The 21,485-nt window shown below is 42.6% G+C and overlaps 1 protein-coding gene across 1 annotated transcript in view; it reads right to left on the bottom strand.

Annotated features, from left to right (window-relative positions):
• Nucleotides 1–21,485, bottom strand: part of PDIA5 (protein disulfide isomerase family A member 5) — a 102,967-nt gene that overhangs the window by 11,001 nt on the left and 70,481 nt on the right. The window contains exons 14-15 of the mRNA XM_082312218.1: nucleotides 19,069–19,199; nucleotides 2,580–2,650 (exon numbers count right to left, since the gene is read on the bottom strand). Of these exons, the coding sequence (XP_082168344.1) occupies nucleotides 2,580–2,650; nucleotides 19,069–19,199 (202 nt within the window). The remainder of the gene's footprint in view (nucleotides 1–2,579; nucleotides 2,651–19,068; nucleotides 19,200–21,485) is intronic.

The following is a 21,485-nucleotide window of genomic DNA, read 5'->3' as shown; positions in this document are numbered from 1 at the left end:
CAAGCGAGCAGGCTGGGGATTTCTGCTAAAACCACCAGCAGTGATGTGGCCAACAAGAACTGACATTTGGGACCAATGTTCCAAGCATTGCGTTTTTAAACTCCAACTCCAGCAGTGCAGATGATGAAAAAGCACACAGCATTACACACAGCCCCCGGGGAGGGGGGGCTTCTGCACCAAACCCACCCCCCTACAGTGAATCTGCAGAGCCAAAGACACGTATTTAACAGCTTCAAGCTCTGCTCATCTTCAAAATTCCAATGTAAAGACTCAAAGTCTCCCAAAGGATACCTTTTAAGATACCATTTATAACCAATTCAAGGCTGGAATGTTTTTGATTGTTCTTTGGCTCCTGCAGAATTACATGTTTAATTAAAGGACCACCCCTATTGAAAAGATGATAGAGTTTAAATGCTACCATACTCTGTTAAAGTGAAAAAACCTTTCTCCAGGGGGAAAAAAAAAAAAAGACACTACTGCAGACTAAAAATGAAAATTAGTTATCTTTCCCTGTTTTTGAAAGAAGAAATACTTCTTTCCTGTTAAGCAGTAATTTTACAGAAGTTTGAAACCCTACAGAACTATGAATTAGCCAAAGTTTGAAGGCTCAGCCCAGTTTGAAACATGGGAATATGCCCAGTGCTGCTTGTGGGAACAGCCATGTGCCCTTCTGAAGTCTTAAACAGGTTTATTTTCTTTTCTACAAGGGCACAAACTGGCAGCAAGAAGCACCTTGGCAGGTTATGGCTGTACACAATTAAATAGGGCTCCCCAGATAATCAGTCCCTGGCACTTTCGTAAGTCACCGGGGTGGAATAACATCGTTTTCCCTAACTGCACACACCTCTTTGAAACTGTACCAGCCTGAATACTCCCTACTGGCTCTCCTGTTCCAACTCATTACATTTTATACCTCCCCACTTCAGCCTTAAACTGAAGTCGAGAGTTGCAACTGTCAATCACTGCTCTGCTCTTGGAGTCCTTTCATAACCTGCAGTCTGAACTGAAAGCTTCACAAGCCTGCATTTACCACCACCGCGTCCAAGACACTGCGCCATGATTCAGATTGCTTGTTAATATATCCTGGGGCTCTAATAAGCAAGTTTCACATTGTTTGGTACATTTGCTTCATCTCCTCTGACTGAAATTTTAATGAGTTTAGAAAGAGAGGCTTCATTGGGAACTACCAGAAAAGTGAGAAAACAAGGATACTTTCTCAGAGATCTTGGAAACAACCAAGTAACCAAAAGGCATCTGAGCACACAAATTTACGACAGTAAGAGAACTGGAAACTGCACGCCTCTAAATCTTCTGTGTGCCAGAGGGCATAAGTGATGGACTTCTAATTTTATGCAGTCAATGATACAAGAATGATTTGTTTCTTGTCAATCTGATGTATCTTCTGTAAGTTACAGAAAAAATTAGAGGAAAAGAAAAGAAACACAACAGAAATTCTTCTGTTACAGTTGCACGAAGATTAATAGGGGTATAACTGTTACAAAATTATCTCTTCATTTAGAATAGAATATAGAATAGACTAGACTATTTCAGTTGGAAGGGACCTACCACGATCATCTAGTCCAACTACTGGACCACTTCAGGGCTGACCAAAAGTTAAAGCATGTTGTTAAGGGCATTGTCCAAATGCCTCTTAAACACCGGCAGGCTTGGGGCATCGACCACCTCTCTAGGAAGCCTGTTCCAGGGTTTGACCACCCTCTCGGTAAAGAAATGCTTCCTTATGTCCAGTCTAAACCTCCCACGCGTCCTATCACTGGATACTAGGGAGAAGAGATCAGCACCTCCCTTCTCCACGTCCCCTCCTCAGGAAGCTGCCGAGAGCAATTTCCCTATTAAATTGCCAAATCTTTTCCATGCCACACCTAAACACAAAGCAATCGTGAAGTTGGAACAAAATCGGAGATCAGAATGAAATATAGTTCACTCAAAGATAATAAGCAGGTTTCTAGCTAGTTATCTGGTTAAATTCAGTGGCTCAGGTGCTTTTTTTGAATCCCACATATGCACGCACTCAGTCAAAATGGTTCAGCTGATGCAAGGAAATTAAATGGTGTGCCTCAGCCATCAGATTTATTTTCAGGGCAGAAGTACGAGGGTCCTGGAAGGGCCCGACATCCTGGACTCAAGTCATCCCACTTACAGAAATATATTTATCCTATGCAATCAAAGATTAGTTATATGATTGATGTCTTCAGGACTGTCACACAACTTGTGGTTTCTCCACATGCACCCCAACGGCTGACAAAAGTTGAAGGGGAATGGAGATGATGTAAATTATCTTTTATTACTCTTTCAATGAGAAAGAATGTGTTCTGCTTCATAGAAAAGAACTCTTACACAAAGAATTAAACAGAAAAGACAACAAACTAAGGAAAACAGAATAGGTTAAAAGTGTAACTCAGTTTAACCAAAAAAGATACAATCCCTAAGAACCTATTCTATTTGTGTAACAGCAACTTTAGGTACAAGCCTACCACCTTATCAATAAGCAAAGCCTATAAAGTACAAATGGTAAAAAACATTCTTAAGTATCTCAGAAATAATTAACAGCAAGTTACCTTTCGATCTTCTTTAAAGACTTCAGCAGCGGTTGTAAAATGCGGAATGGCATTTTTACAGTGGGGACACCCTGTTTGACACAGGAAGAAAAAAACAGCATAAACATTAGTTGTAAATAAGATACTGGGGCAAACTGAAGACACAAGGTGAATTAGTGGAAAATTTCTATTCAAAATAATTCTAGACAAGAGTTTTCCACTTCTGGGAAGAGTGGGACAAGGCATCTGTAAACCATGTGTCAGCTACATGAACTTAAGCACGCATTTAAAATCCCTCTGACTTGAAGCAGTTTAAGTGTATGCTTACAGTTACACAACATCCCATACAGGGACCACGGTGCAGGGGGCTTCTCTCTATTGCCAGTCCCTTAAGAGCATTTTAAGATCCCTAGCCACAAACGGACAAACCGTTTCCCTGCTGCTGTACCTCCTCGTGGGTATTACCATGTAGGTTATTGCTGCTGTTGCCACAGATACCAGCTACATTTGGACACAGGAATAAAAACAGCACAGTTGTGAACAGGAGGAGGTTGGAAGTTGGGAAGGAAGTCGCCAGGAGCATTTAGAAGTGTTTGGGAATTGCCTGTGTTAGAGCCAAGCCATCGGGAAGACAAGGGAGAAGAAAAGCAAGTCTAATGGGGTACACATCTTTCACTTATGGAGAGCAGAGGTCCAGATCCAGGTTAGGACGACTGCTCCTGGCCTTCCTGGAGACCTTCCTCCTGTTCACCACAAACAGGCAACCCCAGAAGAGTTTTACAGACACAGCACACAAGAACCCCACAGCTTTGGGTGGGAGATGGGCTGATACTTGTTTGTACCAGCACAGCATTGAACAAAAGGCCAGTTCATCCCTTGCTTAACCGTACACTAAATTTACTCAAACATTTCAGAAGAAGCCACAGAAGGGGAACAAGAACCGCTCTCTCGATTCAAGATTCAGATGTGAGTGCTCTTAATTCAGAAGCAATGTTTACTGTCTACAACTGATCTCAACTACTCTCAAAATATCAATACTAAGTAAGGCTTTGAAAAGGAAAGTACCTGCATATGTGTAACAAATTACTTTTTTCAAACACAGCATAAAGAGGTTGTTCCCAAGCAAAGATTCAGGACACTATTTTTTTGCTTAGATGCAGGCAAAAAAGGAATGGACATACTTCTGTCTAAGCCTGTATAACGCTAGCAAAGGCAAAAGAGTTCATCCAGCTATTATTTCTGGATAGGAACAGAACAGAGCACATATGAGTTGCTCACAAGTGCCAATTACAGCTTATGCTACTGTTGTTTACCAGTATTTTACAATTATGAACAAGTGGCTGTGTTACTTTTAAGTCAGTACTGAACAAATGCCTTCTTAGGAGGCTTGCAGCCACCCTCTCATAAACTGCGCTCACTCTTTTAACCAACAAGAAAAACAATATCTGTGCACAAACAGTGCACACCCCTTTCCACAAAGGAAAGGCTGCACACCCCTTTCATCTTCACCAAAATGCAATTTCATTGCTTACATGCACTGCTTTGAATTTTAGAGTATTTTTTTCTTCAGAATAGGATTTTGAAAGCACTGCAATGACACACTTGTATAAATACACAGAGTCTATGCAGTAACTAAGAATACTGAAAGTCAAAGGGGCATTTCCTGGGAAACTGAGGCACTTCTGCAAATCCATCTTAATGGCTTCAAACTCTTTAAGCAGCATAATGACAGTCTATTCTGATGGCAGCTGTTTCAGTGGGAGATAGCGCAGGTCCTCTGCAGCTTGCAAAGTATTCACTTTGTTGAGTTGCTTGGCATTTGCCTGGGAGAAAATGGTCAAGAAAGAAAAGGAGGAGGAGGAGGTGGAGGAGGAGGAGGTGGAGGAGGAGGCGGCTAGGGTTCCAGGCTGCTCCCGTGTCCATCAGCCCACTTCAGTGACCCATTTTCTCTCTCACCACTTGCCTATCCTATTTGCCTGATACTGAAAAGCCTTTGGGTCAAGCCTGACTCAACACGTCTTGGATAATTTCCTGTACTGCGGGGTGACTGCCTCAGTTGACTTGTTAACACTGCTCTATACAAATAAATCAGATCTGGTGACAACATCTAAAAAGAATTCCAGAGACCAAAAAACAAGAAAAATCAGGCACCCCTAAAACAAGAATACTTGTTCTAGTCTACATGCTTACGTGCTGCAGTTTACTGGAAAGCACTTCCAACTGTTACACTAAAACATAAAGGCTCCTAAAAAACTTAAACCTCTCACATTCCCCTTTCTGCTTATGATCTTGAAATTCAGATTTCACCAAACAGCAACTTTCAAAGCCTCAATAAAAGATACTTCAAGAGAAACACAAGACTTCACATCTTCTTATTCCCCTCTAACACCTTATGATACATCAGTCGATGTGTTTCCCACCTCGTGGGTGCTGGATCTGCAGAGGACAGTAAAGCCTGCATTTGGTAAAGCCTCTTTCTAAGCCTCCACTAAAGTTGCAGCAGGTAAGAGCTCTCCATGAGCCACACTTCAAGAAAACCAAAACGTGATTCAGCAAATAAGAAGCATATTCCTTCAGACACAGAGAAGTGCACCGGCTATTAAAAATGCAAGCTGCCATTTTACAGGGGCCAACAGATGGCAGGAAAACAGCCCGAGTGGCCATTTAGCTGGTGACTGCTCAGAGAAGCATCAGCAGCTGCTCAATGTCCCTTCCACCCTAGCGAGTCACCACTGCACATGCTGCTGCACGGTGTTCAATAGGTGGCATTGAGAAGGGCTTTGAGTGTGGTTCTCAGCAAAGACGCACATCTTTTAAGGCCAAAAGGAAGCATACGATTATCTAAACTGTTACAGCATTTTGGAAAAGGCAGGCAAAACCAAACGTGGTTTGAGGTTGTGGTCAACAACACCACAGAGAGGAGAGGAGCACCATGTAATTCAAAACAACCGATAAAGGAACCTCTGCTCACAGTATTTATTTCCTCTTCTCTGTGATCTTCTCATCTTCCCTCTCTAATGGCAAATGACAAAAAGTTACCTTCATATACCGATCTGAAGCTCCATCCCTCCTCCCCTCACTCCTCTCTTGGCCCAACCTCCTTTCTTTACTGCACTGTGCTTGCAAAACTAAAACACAACCATATGGCTTTTGGCAGAGCTGACTCCAAGTCCAGTAGGCATTTTGTTAGCTTTGGACATCCATCCATGGAACAGATGTGAATGCTACGCTGAATTCCCAAGGAGTTTCAAGGAGTTACTGAAAAAGGGGGAAGGAGCACATCATATGGAAGAGCAGAACTTCATCTGTTACAACTTAGAAGAATTGCCAAATGCAGCAAACACTTGGAAGTCACCCAACCCCATCATTCTATTTAAAGCACACGTGCCAAAAAAAAATAAAAACAGAGGTTGATGTCTTCATTTTGACAGACGGAAAACTTGTTCTCCCCATTCCCTCTTCACACGTTTATTTTAAGTGTTAACGCTATCTTCCAGATTTGAAAGTGCAAAGAAAGGAAATGTACTGAGCACTGTACATGAGGATAGGAAGTGTGCAGGTTCCTTACAAAGGATTTTCCAGATGGGCTGCAATGGAAAGAGATTAAACTGGTGGCATTTGAAGGTGTGGGTAAGGTGTCAAGAATCAAAAGGTCCTGCCCCTTCTCAGTAGTACTTATAGGACAGTAAGTCACTATGGACTAAAGAAGTGGGGAGATTCATTCCTCTTCCCTTTAGTTGAATAATTTGGGTGCTGTGGTAGGTGCACAGGCTTCCTACAAGGCCAAGAGGTGGACTTTCAATTGAGCAGCATTGGAAATAGCACTTCTGGGAGCAGAGCCTTCTAGCATAGGTGCAGGGCTTTGCTTTACCGATTTTCTTTCTTCGTTTTTACATAGTTGTCAAATTGATCTCAACAGGGTTAACAGCAGATGTGAACTGAACAGTAATTTCCTGTGCCTGACTTGAGAAATCTGAAAGAAATCTGCTCCTGGAACATCCAGCCTTTCCACAGGATCCCAGCACTGGCGCTCAAAGCCTCTAATCACTTCTGCAAATCTCGAGCTAACTTCGTTTCCGAATGCAGAAACACACGTGCATCACCTGGCAGGGAAGCAAGAGAGCTTGACATCTAATGCACACGCAGTAGCATGTGTTAAGGCCATTCTCCGTTCCGACCTAGCAAACGATACAGCTTTATTACAGCTCTGGCCAGGCGTTCTCACCTCTCTGTGCTCAAAATTTTGCACTCTGGAGGCCCCCCCATGCAGCCCGTGGTGGTCTCTGCTCTGCCAGACCGCTGAAGCCTGCCGGGGATGAGGGCTGCCTGCTTAAACCACAGGTCCATGGATCCATATAAGAACACCTGCAACAGAGGGGTTCTAAGTTCCCTTTGCCTTCGCACTACAAATTTAAAATTTTACATGAACACAGTATTTTCTACAGGCTTTTTTTTCCACCATTCATGCCATAAAGTTGGTAAGGGCTGGGAAGGCACACTGCAGTACAGTCATGGCGGGCACCGTCAGATTCCTCACCTTGAAAACCAAGTAGTTCTTGACTGATCCAGTACGTGAAAAATATGGTTTCTGTGGGTAAAAATTCAAAAGGAATGGCTGACGAACAGCAGACAAGGGAAATCAAGTAAGCAAGCAAGCAGGCTTCATTCCGACCCATTATCACTGAGGGGGAGAAGGACTCAGATTAAATCTCCTCTAATTAGAAAGTCATTTAAAGGAAAGCTAGTGGGTCTTTTGGGACATGAAGTGATGGAAAATATATAGCCCAGCTTATTTTCCATGGACTGAATTTACTGATAGCAGGAACAACCGCACGGTTCAGCATCTTCTTGGGTGTCTTTGAGGAGAGAACCAATGAGCCAGTGTTGGTTTGGGCACAGAAAGGTGTTGGAGAGGCCAGCACAGAAGCTGGCTTCATCCTCAGAGAAACACTGGTTTGAGGACTCTGAAGAAATAAAGAACTGCAGAGTTGAGCTGGATGTGGTTTCCAACATGATGCCACAAAATGTTTGTATACATGATGTAAAACAAAGATATCACACGGGGAAATAGAAAAACTTCACCTTGCAATCTAATTTTTTTTTTTTTAAACAAAAAGCAGACTGAGGAAAAAACAATATAAACCCATTTGTCAGGTAAGGTAAGAAAGATGAAAAACTGATATTAAAAACCAAACATAAGAGTAATTGCCCCAAACGTAAGAGTAATCAAGCATATGTTGTGGTAGCAATTCAATAAATCCACAGAAATAATATCCTGTATTCAGAATGGTAAACATTTCCCATAATTGCAGGGTCCCATGGGATGCAGAAGGGATGCAAAGAGGATTTCAAAGCAATGGAACAATCAAGTGAATAACCTACATATCTTTATTACATTCAAATGCAGAATTTTTCATTGGACAGGGTTTCTTTTTTTAACCAAGTGAATTGTTTAGAGATGATAGAAAGTCAAAAGAAAAATTTAGAGATTCTTAAAACTTCAATGTACAACAGTATTAGGAGCAGATGGCAATTATAAAGATGTCTCCAGAGTAGTGCACGAAATGGATGCACCCGGTTGGACAATACTCACCTTATTACATTTAAAATAAAATTGTGTGAAACGTTCAGAATTGCCTAAAGGAATCAAGTTCTCATTCCAAAAAACACACGTTCCTACTTGCTTAAATATGAAAAACATCCTTTAAGTTACTTCATGCTTTGTTTAATTTGAAACTACAAAGCCCAGTGATATAACCTCTCTACAGCTGAACAGGACAAGGTTAATTCAGTTTCCTTAAAAGAGTGGAAGCTGTATTAGCATAGTACATAGAAGAAAGGTGAAGCTGTTTTTAATGAAAGTAAATCAAAAGCTAACAATTTGTACAAAATAGATAAAGGAAGCAAATGGACATCAAAGCAGTATCTACAGTCAGCAGAGGTAATAATGATGTTTTAAGTATATAAGGTGCTTTAAATGTATTAGAAGCAAAAGAAATCCAAACAATACTAGCAAGATAGCTTTGAACAAAAATTATGGAGTTGTCAAAAGGAACTTCACTGAATATGTAAATATTATGTAGGTATGGAGAGGGCCTCTATGCCTGGCACCTCCAAAATGCTGTTTGCAGTTCTGGGTCCACAATCAAGAACGAGTTCAAACTGGAGGGGCTCAGAAGACCCATAAGAAAAATAACAGGACTGGAAGGCGCGTTTCATGGCAAAGTCAATAGCTTAAATCCAAAGATTAAGAAGTGATAGAAATTGAGAAAAGTCAGTCTAGTTTTCATTATAACAAGCTATTCAAGCTGGGTGCCAAAGGCTAAGTAACCTCCAGAGCTGGCTGCGTGCTGAAGCCGCTCAAATTCAGACACGAAATTCACATTCCCCATCACCAGTGATTTTTAGTGTGAAAGGAAATGGTTTTCTAAAAAAGATGCTTTCACACAGTACTTCTCCACCTGATCAGACTGCAGCCTGTCCTTGACTCACATCACTCAGCTGAAACTGCTGCAGAGGTGATATGGTTTTGCTGTCCTTCTATCACCGTCTCCTGAGCGGCCGGGAGCTGCAGCATGCCAGCACTGCCCCACAGGTCAGGCGAGGGCGACAGCCCCTGCTGACCCTAACCTGAGCATCCCAACTAGAATGGCTCTACACCAGTGCAGATCAGGCATTTCGACTTCAGAAAGCACTACCTTGTACTTTTTGCCCACCATTAATACATAATGATGTATAACCCCACCCATGTTGTTTCCATGCGTGCATAATAAAATCTGGTAAGTCAAATAACAAAGCAGTGTGCATATATTTTACATGAGATTTTTCAAAGAGATAGTTTAAACGTACATATGTTTTAATGTTGCAGACTGTTTCCATATCAAATATACTAACTTAAACTGTCAGTATTTTCATAGCAAAGTCCTGGCCAACTCCTTAGAGAAGATTTGAAAGCCCAGTGATTTGTGAGACTGTGGCATTTGTGCTGTCTGTGCTCTATCCTCAGCATGAGGGAGGGCTCTGCTCCCCCGTCAGCCCCCAGCTTCCTTTAGTACCTCTCAACGGGTGATCTCAAATGCTTTAACTAGTATCAATTAATTATGCTTCAGATTGCCCCTAAGAGAGACAGAGGTGATTATCCCCCTCTGTCATTACAGTCAAGGTTAAATGGAGTCAGGAAGAGGTTAAGTGACTCTTAGGGTTCACAATCCTGCTTGGTGGGGAGCAGGGCTGCAAGGTGCCGACTCCATTCATCCAACTGCAAAAAAACCCCTGAGGGCTCAGCACGTGGCAGGATGGAGCCCTCGGTGTGCAAAGTGCAGAGCAGGGAATGACTTTCCAATTCCCCATCTCTGCTTGAAATCATCACCGTCTAAATAACGGGTAGATACTGCCCTCCGTTATTGGTTTTTAAATAACTGCAATTCTAAGCAAGTGAAAGCAGCACATTGCAAAGCTATCAAAGCAAACCCGGGAGCTTGTAGACCGCAGAGTAAAGCAAAGCCTGTTTCCACTTCAAGAGTTCCAAGTGATTAACTAGAATTAAAAGAAGAATATTACTTGGTCAATCAAGAAAAGACAGGCCACAGACAGTAATTGCACAGATAAGAGCTGAAAATGGCTATACTGCCTAAACCAACACAATTCATGTAGCTACAGAAGTTACTGAATCCACAGGCAGATTTGAGAAAGGCATTTGGAGATGTTACTGAAAGGTTAATTCGCTTTTGTTCTACCAGTAGAGAATTGGAGGGCCTTTTAATTGAATATCTGGAACCAAAGCTCATTTTATGACATGACCTGACACATAGCTTAATCATATTTCCAAGATACGAGATACTAGTAATTGAGAGGAGGGGGATTTGTCCTTTGATTTGAAAAAGGTCATGAGGTTTTCAGTTAAGCACCAGGTCAACCAGGGCTTGCCTTGCTACTCTTAACAACAACAGGCAACCTACTACCAATTTCACAGCCTGCTGGTGGGTTTTGCGGTTTTTTCCAAGCTATCTGAACTCTTGTTTTGTAGCACTTTATGGGTATACAGAGGAGATGAGGGATACAAAAACCAAATCGTTGGAAACCACAGCTTTAGACATGAACAATTGCAATAGCAGCAACAAAGTCATCAGAACAGGCCAAATTGCAAAGGTGAGAAGAGGAGAAAGACTCAGCACAAAACTCCTGGACTGTTTTATCCGCTACAAAAGGCAAGGATATGACTGACTGCAGTGAATTACAAATGACATGACAGCACTTGGCATTTGGCAACAAGCAATCCTTTAAGATGGAAAGCTGTACAGCAAGCCACCTCTGGACAGAAAGGGTTAAAGAGCAATAGTTACATCCAGAACAAAACTTAAGTGTCAGTTCCAGCAGACCTGTTTCCAGATAAACTGTGTCCCTGGCCCGCGTGGCACAAATGAAGCTTGTAATATCAGTGAACCAAGTCAGCATCTGCCTTGGTTAACTGCAAACATAGTTAAAGAGCAAACAAAATCATTTTGCTATCTAACATGCCAGTGGATGCAACTGGTAATCAGAAGATAAACTGCTCTGAGTTAGCAGAGGTCTGGCAGAGGGCTGGGGGAGGCACCGTTGAATTACACCTGTGTTAAGTGAGGCTCAAAAGCAGCCCCTGTTATGATAATGTTGCGTCACCAGAAAAAGCATCTGTCTTATTGAAAATGGGTTTGACGACAGTGCAGAAGGGTGGGTGGCATATTCATAGTTAAATGTCTCCTAACATACCCCACGCAGGCTACATGGCATTGCACCAACCCAGCTGTGTGTCTGCGAGGAGAGAATTTCACGGGGCAAGGGTATGCACTTCCCTCCTCTTCCCCTTCTCACAAGCCTGAGCTGTTTACATACAGGTAATATTCTTCACACCAATTCAAGCAACAGTAACATTTTAGGGTTACGACAGATTTAAAGCATCAATGCTGTTTTACAAAACAAGAGGAGCTGGATCACCCCAACAAATTTAAGTTTAATGCTACAGCTCCACGACGGCCACCTCTGAGCACTTCGGTCGTGGCTACGCGCAGTCCTGTGAAGTGCTTCAACTTCTGAGTTGAGAGCAGTTAGAACTGTTCTCTCGGTGCTAATTAATATCCTCGACACAAACACTGGGGCTAAGAGCAGTTCTGCCAGCCTGATTGCAGAGACCACTCTATAAATCCATCCTCTATCAAAACCAGGCTGTTAATGGGCTCTGTGGCATCGGCACCGTTTACACCGACAGGAATGCACCTCACTAACGCGAGCCTGTAGCAAGAGCACCACTAATGCAGGAGAGAACCAGTTAGCGGCAAAGCTAACATCAAAATTCTGCAGTGCCAGCCCACGCAGGATTTAAAGCCTCATTATCAGAGGGTCCAGACCTCGCTTCTGCCTCAGTCAACAACCAGAAAATCCTTCCTGCAAGGGTTTTTGCCTTGAAATGGATTCTTTCTGTTCAGCATGTTTTTAATAATTTTTTGATAGCTTAAGCTTCATTTACAAACATGCACATTTTGTTCAGGCTCTTTGATACAGCCTCCTAATGAAAACTTAACAAGATGTGCTTGCAAGCGACGGGAAAACCTCTTGGTGGGAGCCAGTCCGAGGCCATCATGGGACTCTGAATTCGTTTGTGCTGCTCCTTTGCTCAGTGCATCTGGACCCATTAACTCAACTGCTGAGTATTTTAGCCCCCTCCGTGCATCCTTCATACAGAACTATGCCACGCAGGTCTGCTCAGCACTGAGACCCAGGCTGGTCATCTCAGGCCCAGCAGCCGCTGGCTGAAACCTCAAGGTCAGTCAAAATTGCTGTGTTACAGCAGTCCAGCTTCGCCAGAACACAGCATTATCTCACCAAACCCTCCTGTGCAAAGGCTGAGATACAGTGCAACCAGCCTCGTCCCTGCTTACTTCAAAAAATGGGAGGGATGAAAAGGAAACATTACCACTTTCTTAAGAACAGCTTTTTGATGACAGCTTGGGTCCCACAAGCAAGCTAGCAGGGCTGGAGGAGCACGCTGGCCCGGCTAGCTGTTAGCATTAATAGCCAAAACACCGTCTGCACCCATTCTGCACACGGTGCAACCCACTCTGGCAAGGAATCTCAGCTAAGTGCTTTTCTGTCGTTGTATATTCCTTGATGCATAACTTGGACAGAAGAAACTGGGTGGGTTTTGTTGTGAAAAGACAGAGAAGGAGCATACCAGGATACAGAATGATTAATATTGTGAACAAAGCCTGCGGGTAAAATTAATGCAAGTTTGCTTTAGCTCTCAGCATTTTATGCACTGCTGATGAAACACATAGGGATGGGTAGGACTGATTTAGTCAGAACTGAAAAATCATGATCCCTATCTAATTTCTTACTGCTGAAGAAATCCCTATCTGATTTCTTTCTTACTTCTTACTGATGGCCAGGAGATGACCCATCAGACAGCGATGATGTCAAGATTCCTGCCTGACTTGGAAGCCAAGAACTCTCTTTGTTTTGCATCGGAACAATACCCAGGTACCATCTCCCACTAACAGCTTAGAACAACACACAGCCTTTTAATGGCTCAAACACCATCCCAAAGTCTTCTGTGATTTTATCAGGTGCAACACAGATTAAGCACCCTCATTCACTTCTTCCAGCCCTGAAAGAAAAACCCTACAAAAAATTTAAGTGAAGAGCCAAGGAGGCTGATGTGTCTTAATTGCACATCCTCAGTCACAGTATAGCCACTTACTCAATACAGAAATACCTCATTAAAATCATCCTCAGTACGATTTATTTCTGGGTGTTCTTTGGGTAACCCCTGTGGGTCAGCCTTCACCAGAAAATAACCTTTTCCAGCTGACAAAAATAATTTCCAGTGAAGTGAAAGTTTCACTGCTGAACAGAGAACCGGAAATCAGCTCCCAGCAAAGTATTTATTAAAAATACCCATTCTGCGAACCCTGTTGTGTCCTGCAAATTGAGGCCATTTGGCAAGTTAATAACATTGGCAACTGCCACCCTTACGAACCATTGAAAGGGAGCATTTTCCCCCTATTATTTCCCATTGCTGCTGAAAGTCTGTATTTTTTTTAAGAACGCTTATTACGTTGTGGTTTTACAAAACTAGGAACTCAATGAATTTGCTCAGTGCCAAGCCATTCCACTAAAAGTGACTGATCTAAAAAATAAGTGCCCCGCCCCCTGTCATTTGGACCTGTTAATGACTGGTCTATTATATATAATTCCTGTTTCTGACACAGTTGATTCATTTGTAGTCTCTTTGGAGGCAGCAATCTCAACCAAAAAATGATACAAATGTGTTTTCATGTGTTGGTCTCTCATTTTTATGAGCCACAAGTGGACAGCTTCTGTTTCTGTGCAAGAATTAGTAGGGGGTGTGTTATTAAGCCTTTCCTATTTAGAGAAAATCAGAACTCGATGGGAAGGGTAAAAAAAAAAAAAAAACAAAAACAAACCAACCAAACCAAACCAAACCAAAAAACCACTGTGTATTTCAAACTCCAGTGTTACTATTCCTAGAAACAGAGCATTGCTGTGGTTGGAAGGCACTTCTGGAGATCATCTAGTCCAACTCCCCTAGTCAAAACAGGGTCAACTAGAGCAGGTTGCCCAGCACTGGGCAACACAGTTGGGCTTTGAATATCTCCAAGGATGGAGACTCCACACCCTCTCTGGTCAACCTGTTCTGGTGTTCAACCACCCCCACTGTAAAACAAACAAACAAACAAACAAAAAACCAAAAAAACCACCAAAAAACAAAAAACCCACTTCCTCTTATGTTTAAGCAAAATTTCCTGCGTTTCAGTTTGTGCTCTTGTTTTGGGCACTGTGGAGAAGAGTCTGGCTCTGTCTTTTTTTACCCCCCACATTAGGCACTTATGCATGGTGATAAGACTCTCCCTGAGCCTCCTCTTCTCCAGGCTGAACAGTCCCAGCTCTCTCAGCCTCTCCTCCTATGTCAGATGCTCCAGACCCTTAATCACCATCATGGCCCATCACTGGATTCACTCCAGCACGTCAATGTCCTTTCTGTACTGGGGAGCCCAGAACTGGACATAGCAATCCAGTTGTGTCTCACCAGTGCTGAGTAGAGGGGAAGGATCAGCTCCCTTGACCTGCTGATGACGCTCTGCCTAATGCAGTCGAGGATGCTCATCTATGGAGTCTGTGTCCCCAGCTCTGAATTCTTTCTACAAGAGCAGAAAAGACCTAGCATAAGTTTGAGGGAGCATCACCTAAAAAGCTAAAACTTGACAGTCACATCACCAAATTATGACATCAAAAAGACATATTAAATATCAGGGATGGACAAGGCAGAAGAGGGAACCATGTGAGTTTTAGTTAGAGAATGTGATGGTCATTAATTTGGTATGGGTCTTTGCATTGGCTCAACAAGAAATCCCATGTAGGGCTCCAAGGGTTTCTCCAGACAGAAGTTTGGGTTAAAGACACAGCACACTCCTGAAGAACTATCTGCATTTCCCTATTTCATTGAGAAAAATGTTCACCTAGCTTCAATCACTTTTTTTTTCCTTAATTCAGTTTGAGTAATGCAGCAAAAACATCTCCAACTGAGAAGACATGTTATTTACTGGAACTTTGTTGCCCTTTGTGATTCTGACAACTAATCACAACCAATTGCTGCTATTTTGCGCAGTTTCCAGTGCTATAGTAAGAGGAGGTTAAAATTTAATGCACTGGCAAAGTCAAATCTCAATTATCTGAGATAATGGAGTGGAGAGAGCACATGAAAGTAAAAATGCAGATAAAACACATTCAGATAAGCTATATGAACAAACAGTGAGGACATAAGAGAAAGAAGAAAGAAAAGTCAGTGCATTGATCCCAGAAGAGCCAGTGATGCAAACTGGTCAGCCCAGGATGCTAGGCATTTAATGCTGCGAGTCTTGAAACAAGCTCTGGACATAGACCACAGACATGCAGCTAGTGTACTTCTGGCCATAGCTGGTTAAGCACTGCAGTCTAACTGGGCTAGGCTGGATCTATTCTTGTCCATTTGGCTCACTTCCCGATTCGGTCCACCGCACCTCAAATCCTGATCATCCACATGCCAGGCTATGTGTGTACACCAAACCATACTCAGACTAGTTGTCCCTTCTCCCCATTTCTGGACGAAGCCAAGCAGTTACAAAAGGAAGCCTGGAGTAGTTGATGGTATCCAGTACTCCAAGGACTGGTCTATGGAGATAATACAGACACAGATCCCACAAACCCTCCCAAAATGCCTCTCAAATGCTGGTGCAATAAGCCTACTGCTTTCAAATGCTCCTCAAACCCCTCATGGCAGTCCCAGGACACAACACAGACCTGTGGCATCATGCTTCACTTCAGCACACTGTATCATCGTCCTCCTCTTATCTGAGGCATTTTGAACTCAGAGATAAAGGAGTGGGATGAGAATTACATCTTAGGACCACAAGAGCCCCACAAGGCTCCAGAGAAGAGCCGGGCCAGGTGCTGTGCAGCACAGATGCCAGCAGCCTGCTGCAAGTGCTACCCCTGAGAAGCACCAACAAGTGCCAGCCTGCACCATGAGCCTGTGTGGCGTGGTGGCCACAGAGGGTACAGACCTTCCCAATGGACACCCAGATGAAGATCAGGTCCAAGGCAGTTATTGGCACAGTAGCATTAGCTTTTCTGCAGCTGGCACTTTTGCCCCAAGTCAGTATTGGGGACCTACCCCTACTGCTGCCTCCTGCCCCAAATCAACCATTACAGTGCACAGAGATGCCACCAGGGAGGAACGGAAACGTGAAATCAATAACATCACCCTCTGTGGGTGTCAAGTCCACAGGAGTGGATTTTTTTTCCAGTAATTTCAAGAGTTTTGATTCTGATTCTCAGTCCTTAAAATATTCCACAGGCACCAGGAATAACCTTTACGCTTCACCCACACTCAGGGTGATGGAGTAATGAGTTCCCCATCTTTTCCACGTGGATGTAGCAGTCTTCTCTTCCGGAGCTAAATCACTGTGAAGCACTGTTCAGTACCATTAAAGCACCGCTCAGCTCAGTCCAGAGTTATTGGCATAGCAGCAGATTGATGGTTCTCCTATACATATTAAGTAATTTGGACTGGAAGCTGCCACAGAAAAGCCAGATCTCATTTTAATTTGCATGTAAGATATATATCTGTGGCCTTTGCCTAAAGGTTTGTCACTCTAACTGAAAGCTTTACAAAGGTCAGAATATTTAACTTTCTGCTTTAAATTCTAATGACAGAGAGATACATTTCTTAGCATAAATATTTATACGTAAACATATTTTATATATGCATGTATACACACACCCCCAATCTTAAAATATCTCAGCATATGTGTAAGTGTAACAGATACTGTCATAGAGTCACAAGTGAATGGAGTAACACACTGTGAGTCTGCACTGACCTAAGATGTGGATCTGAATAGAAAAAGAAAATTATTTGAGATAATGGGGCTCGGTGATTTTAGCAGTGTTCCTTCTGCACTAAAATAAGCAAGTTAAGACTAATTGGCAATGTAAGCTCCAAGAGGTCTCAAGATTGAGAAAATGATAAACAAAAGCTAATCTATCAAATTTAGCAGGAGGCACATTATCACTGCAGAAAAGCTGAAAAATAGAATGATATGTACCGTTCTATTGCATTAATGATTATTTCACAGAAACCAGAGATTTAAAATATTCATCTTCTACTTTCCCCTGCATCCAACAAAGGGCAGGCTCGTTGCACTCCCTTTGTGTGCCTGCTTTCTGCTTTGCACACAGACACTTCCACATTTAGAGAGAACAAATCTGATAAATCAGAAACTGTGCATGACCCACATACTGACAACACAACAGCAACGCTGACTGTCTTAGGAGTCACGGGGAGGCCAGAAGTGGTTCCAGTTAACACCTCTCTGTGCTGTACATAGGTGGTCTCACGCAGCACTGCATCCAAAACAGTGCAAGAAGAACATGTCTGAAGGGCAGCCTCAAAGGACCCAACAGTCTTACATCATGCAAGCCTTGCTTTTACAGCCCGTTCATACAGACAGGGCCAGGCTGATCTTTATTCACCCCTCCTGGTGTAAGGGCAGAAGTCAACCTGCAAACAACGGTATCACAATTAGCCCATCAGGCAAGTTGCCTCATGCTTTCAACCCTGAGAGCTACATACTCATTGCACGTAGTGTCTTTGCTTTAAACATGGCCTTAAAAAAGACCAAGAATTTAAGTGCCTTAAAAAGGTGCAGCTAAAAACCAAAAGGGAAATAAATCTCTCTTCCACAGAAAGTCACTCATCGGGTAGAGAGAACTCAAGAGACGGCAAACTCCTAAATCTTACCATTTCGTATGCAGTCGTTTGATTTTAAAGTTACAGCTTGCTCTTAACCAGCTGAGGTCCATGAATCAGAAATTCCTGGCACATGGGCAATTTTTAGTCAATAGGTGGTGGGAACTGGAGTTGAGAAGGGATTAAGTCCCCTTCCCCTTTCTTTTACAACCTTCCAGAAATCTCCCTTCTGAATTGCACCCCTCCCTTCTCCCACATCCCACATCCAGCAGGGCTTCATGGGAGCCCAAAAGCATTCATGTTTAATTCTCTAATAGAAAAGCAAAATAAGGAACTGCCTGATTAAACATTAAGGACCTGAGCTTTTTCTCCCTTTCTGGAAAATACCTTCAGTTTAATGGGAACAAGTTAGTAACTGCTTATCTGAAGGTTATCCATTAATTGCAGGGCTGGCCATGTGATAGGGAAGAATTTTTCTTGCATCTGGGGGGGCTGAGTCACAGTGCTATAAAAGCAAGTTAATACTATCTAATATTAAGTACCAGGATTATCTTCTCCCCTTGACAGACCCCTCAAAAGTTAAGAACCTGTACTAAGTCTGCCTGTCTCTGGGACAACACAGGAAAACCGAAGAGGTCCCTCCCATTCACCTAATTTATAAAGGGCCTGATTCAAAACTTCTCTAGAAATATTCTCAGGACCTTCAAAAAGAAAGTGTGCGTGTGATGCACGCAAAACAATCTGGGAGGAGGAAGCTATGCCTGTATTCCCAGTGGAGATTTAAATGTACATTTATTACAGACAAAATTTATTCCATCAAAATTTGTTCTCAGCCTCTGGGGACTGATTCCTCCTACACCTATATTGATTTCACTGCTGAAGTGCCACACTAATGAGTCAGGCTCTCCATGTCCATTGTGCTACTATAAAGGATCACATTTTGTTATATGGACCATAAAATGCAGCAGAGGAAAATAAATCTGTTTTGTTTTTGTAGCCCTGCCTGCTTTGGTGTCTGCATTAATGCAATAACTCTTTAAATAAACACTGTATACTGTTCTGTTTCCATTTATAAAGATAGAAATGATGGTGCCAATGATGGCCCCATGCAGTTATATTCAGAATCAGCTCTTCACCCTTAAAAGTCCGGGGACAGCAAGGGAATTAGTTCAGGATTTCATAAACTGTACGGTTTATAAAACCCATCCACGTAGAGAGGTATTTACTCACATGGTGCATAGAACATGACAAGGGTGTGCTTCTTCTTCTTCAAGGACTCCCTGAAGTCTTCTCCAGCAAGGTGGATAACGCTAGTCTGTTTTTCTTCCCATGCAGGCTCAGGGGGAGGTGGTGCTTCAGGACTAGAAAAGTACGGAAATGAGATCGGTTTGAAAATGTTTCTGGAAGCAGGCAAAGGGGCATCACATCCTGGTCATAACCACCACGAGGGAACTGAGGTCGAACAATCCTTCAGGGTACCTGTGCAGTAGAAAAGTGTGCTCGATATTTCCAACATCGGATAACAAAAAAAGATGCAAGTTAAGTTCTGGAACTCAGTAAAAATATCATTTAAGTGATCATACTCAGGCATATGAGTAGGAATGAAGAATAAAGATGTCCTACATTGCATCCACCGTCTGGGTGGAAAAAACATTGCTCTTGTATCACTGTGTCATCCATAGGCATGAACTGAGAAGAACAGCAAGCAGGTGGAATCAAAAGGCAACCGATATAGAACAGCGTCTTCCATTCAAACATCCTTTTTGTACTCTCTATCGCTATCATGCAAACTTCTATAAAGAATTTCATGACCTTCTCTCGAATTCAGATATTAAAGCCAGGATGCAATAATCAGCATCGTTCTACTTGGAAGACTGAGGGTGACTGAACTGGAATATTTTACCTTGATAAAGGGAATGTCAGGTTTCAATTATGACTGCACATACTGACTAGATCAGAGCAATCCCGCACATCTAGAGCGCCTCTAACAAAAATTCTGCTATTCACCAGCTCACAGACTTCTCTCAGACTCATTAAATTCATTCCTGCTGTATCTTAAATAGTGATTACTTATATAAAATCATCAGAATGGTGCCACGGTATAAAGACCTTCATATGTCGCCTTGGTAATAAATTAGCTTTTCAGACTTTCCTGTCACTTTGAATGACACCATTTTAAGTTGTATCAGGTACATAAAAACCAAGTGGAGAAAAACTCGATTTTTAAAGCCCTACTCAAGGTCACTTGGTGGACATTCATCGTATTTCCATCGATACTGATTTGCTAGTTGTTAGCAAAAGAATTAGGGCAGCTGGTCTGAATTTTCACACAAACACAGTCAGTATGAGCTATCATTGATTACAGTTACAGTCAGAGGTGTGACTTCATCTCACACAGACCCATGCTGACCTGAAATGAGCTACCCAAATACTGGTAACAACCTAGTGTGGCAGCACAGTCACCACAGAGGGACCGGAGCCGAAACCCGCATGGCTGCAGCTAGACCACTCATTGGGACAGGCTTACACAAGCTGTACTTTTATCTCCAGGCTGGACCCCAGATGCATCCCTGTTTCCACCAACTTCAGTGCAGCTGTGACAATTTTATCCCTGATCAGCAAACAAGGATCTTACTCTATTGCATCTCTAGTTGGGAGAACATCCAGCAGTCAAGAGCTGGAGACACGTTGTCTGGGTTTTCCCTGTGTTCCTGACTACCTGAGGCTGCAGACAGTCTTCCAGAGGCACAGCAGGATCCAGAAGGGATTAACACGCCCTCCCTCTTCCTCACTGCTTATTCACCTGCCAATATGTACAGGCAGTGTCAACCTGACTGTTTAACTCAATATAAATTATGTAGCGCTGAAAATACTCCAGCAAACTGGTGAAACTAGGACAGTGACTTAACATCCAGTATTGACACAGCAGCCTGAGTATGCAGGGAGGCCAAGGGAGTACTGTGTCTCAACGTAAAATATAGATAAAACTTCCCAACATGCTACAAAGATGCTGCCAGACCATATCTATTACCTGGTTTGAAGCACTCAGACATGTAATTTAAAAAAAAAAAAACAAAAACAAAACAAAACAAAAAAAAACCACCAAAACCAACAACAACCCCCCCCCACAACCTCCCTCCCCCCACCAAATAAGAGGGGAAAAATTAAGATTACATTCCTCACGCCAACTGCACTTAACAGTTAAATGATTTAAAAACTTCACAAAACACTGGCAGTTTTTTTCCCCGTTGAATAATGCAGAAAATACATTAGGCTTACAGTACCTAAAGGAAATGCATATTTTATTCCAGAATACTTAGAGAATTGTACCAGCAATTTACTTCTTTGAAATGAAATTCTTTTCATCATACATCAAACTTAATTCTGCATATTTTAGCACACCACCCAAGAAAAGTTGGTTAGTGCAGATAAAGGTGCTGTTTTTGTTAGTCTCACTGGCTTTCCTTCAGCCCCACGTCGCTGGTATTCCAGGCATTGGCTCTGAAATGCTGGAAAGAGAAAAGTACAACTGCAGAAATTCAGTTACTAACAGTGAAATCTGCTGCTTAGTATAAAGAGGGAACAACAAATGGTCTGTTTATTTTTCAGAGCCATTGCTATTCCTTCTCCAGTGAGAAGCTTAGGGT

This window comes from Platalea leucorodia, assembly GCF_965183815.1.
Source record: "Platalea leucorodia genome assembly, chromosome: 5".
In the NCBI taxonomy this organism is placed as follows: domain Eukaryota; kingdom Metazoa; phylum Chordata; class Aves; order Pelecaniformes; family Threskiornithidae; genus Platalea; species Platalea leucorodia.
This window is presented reverse-complemented; position numbering and strand designations above follow the sequence as displayed.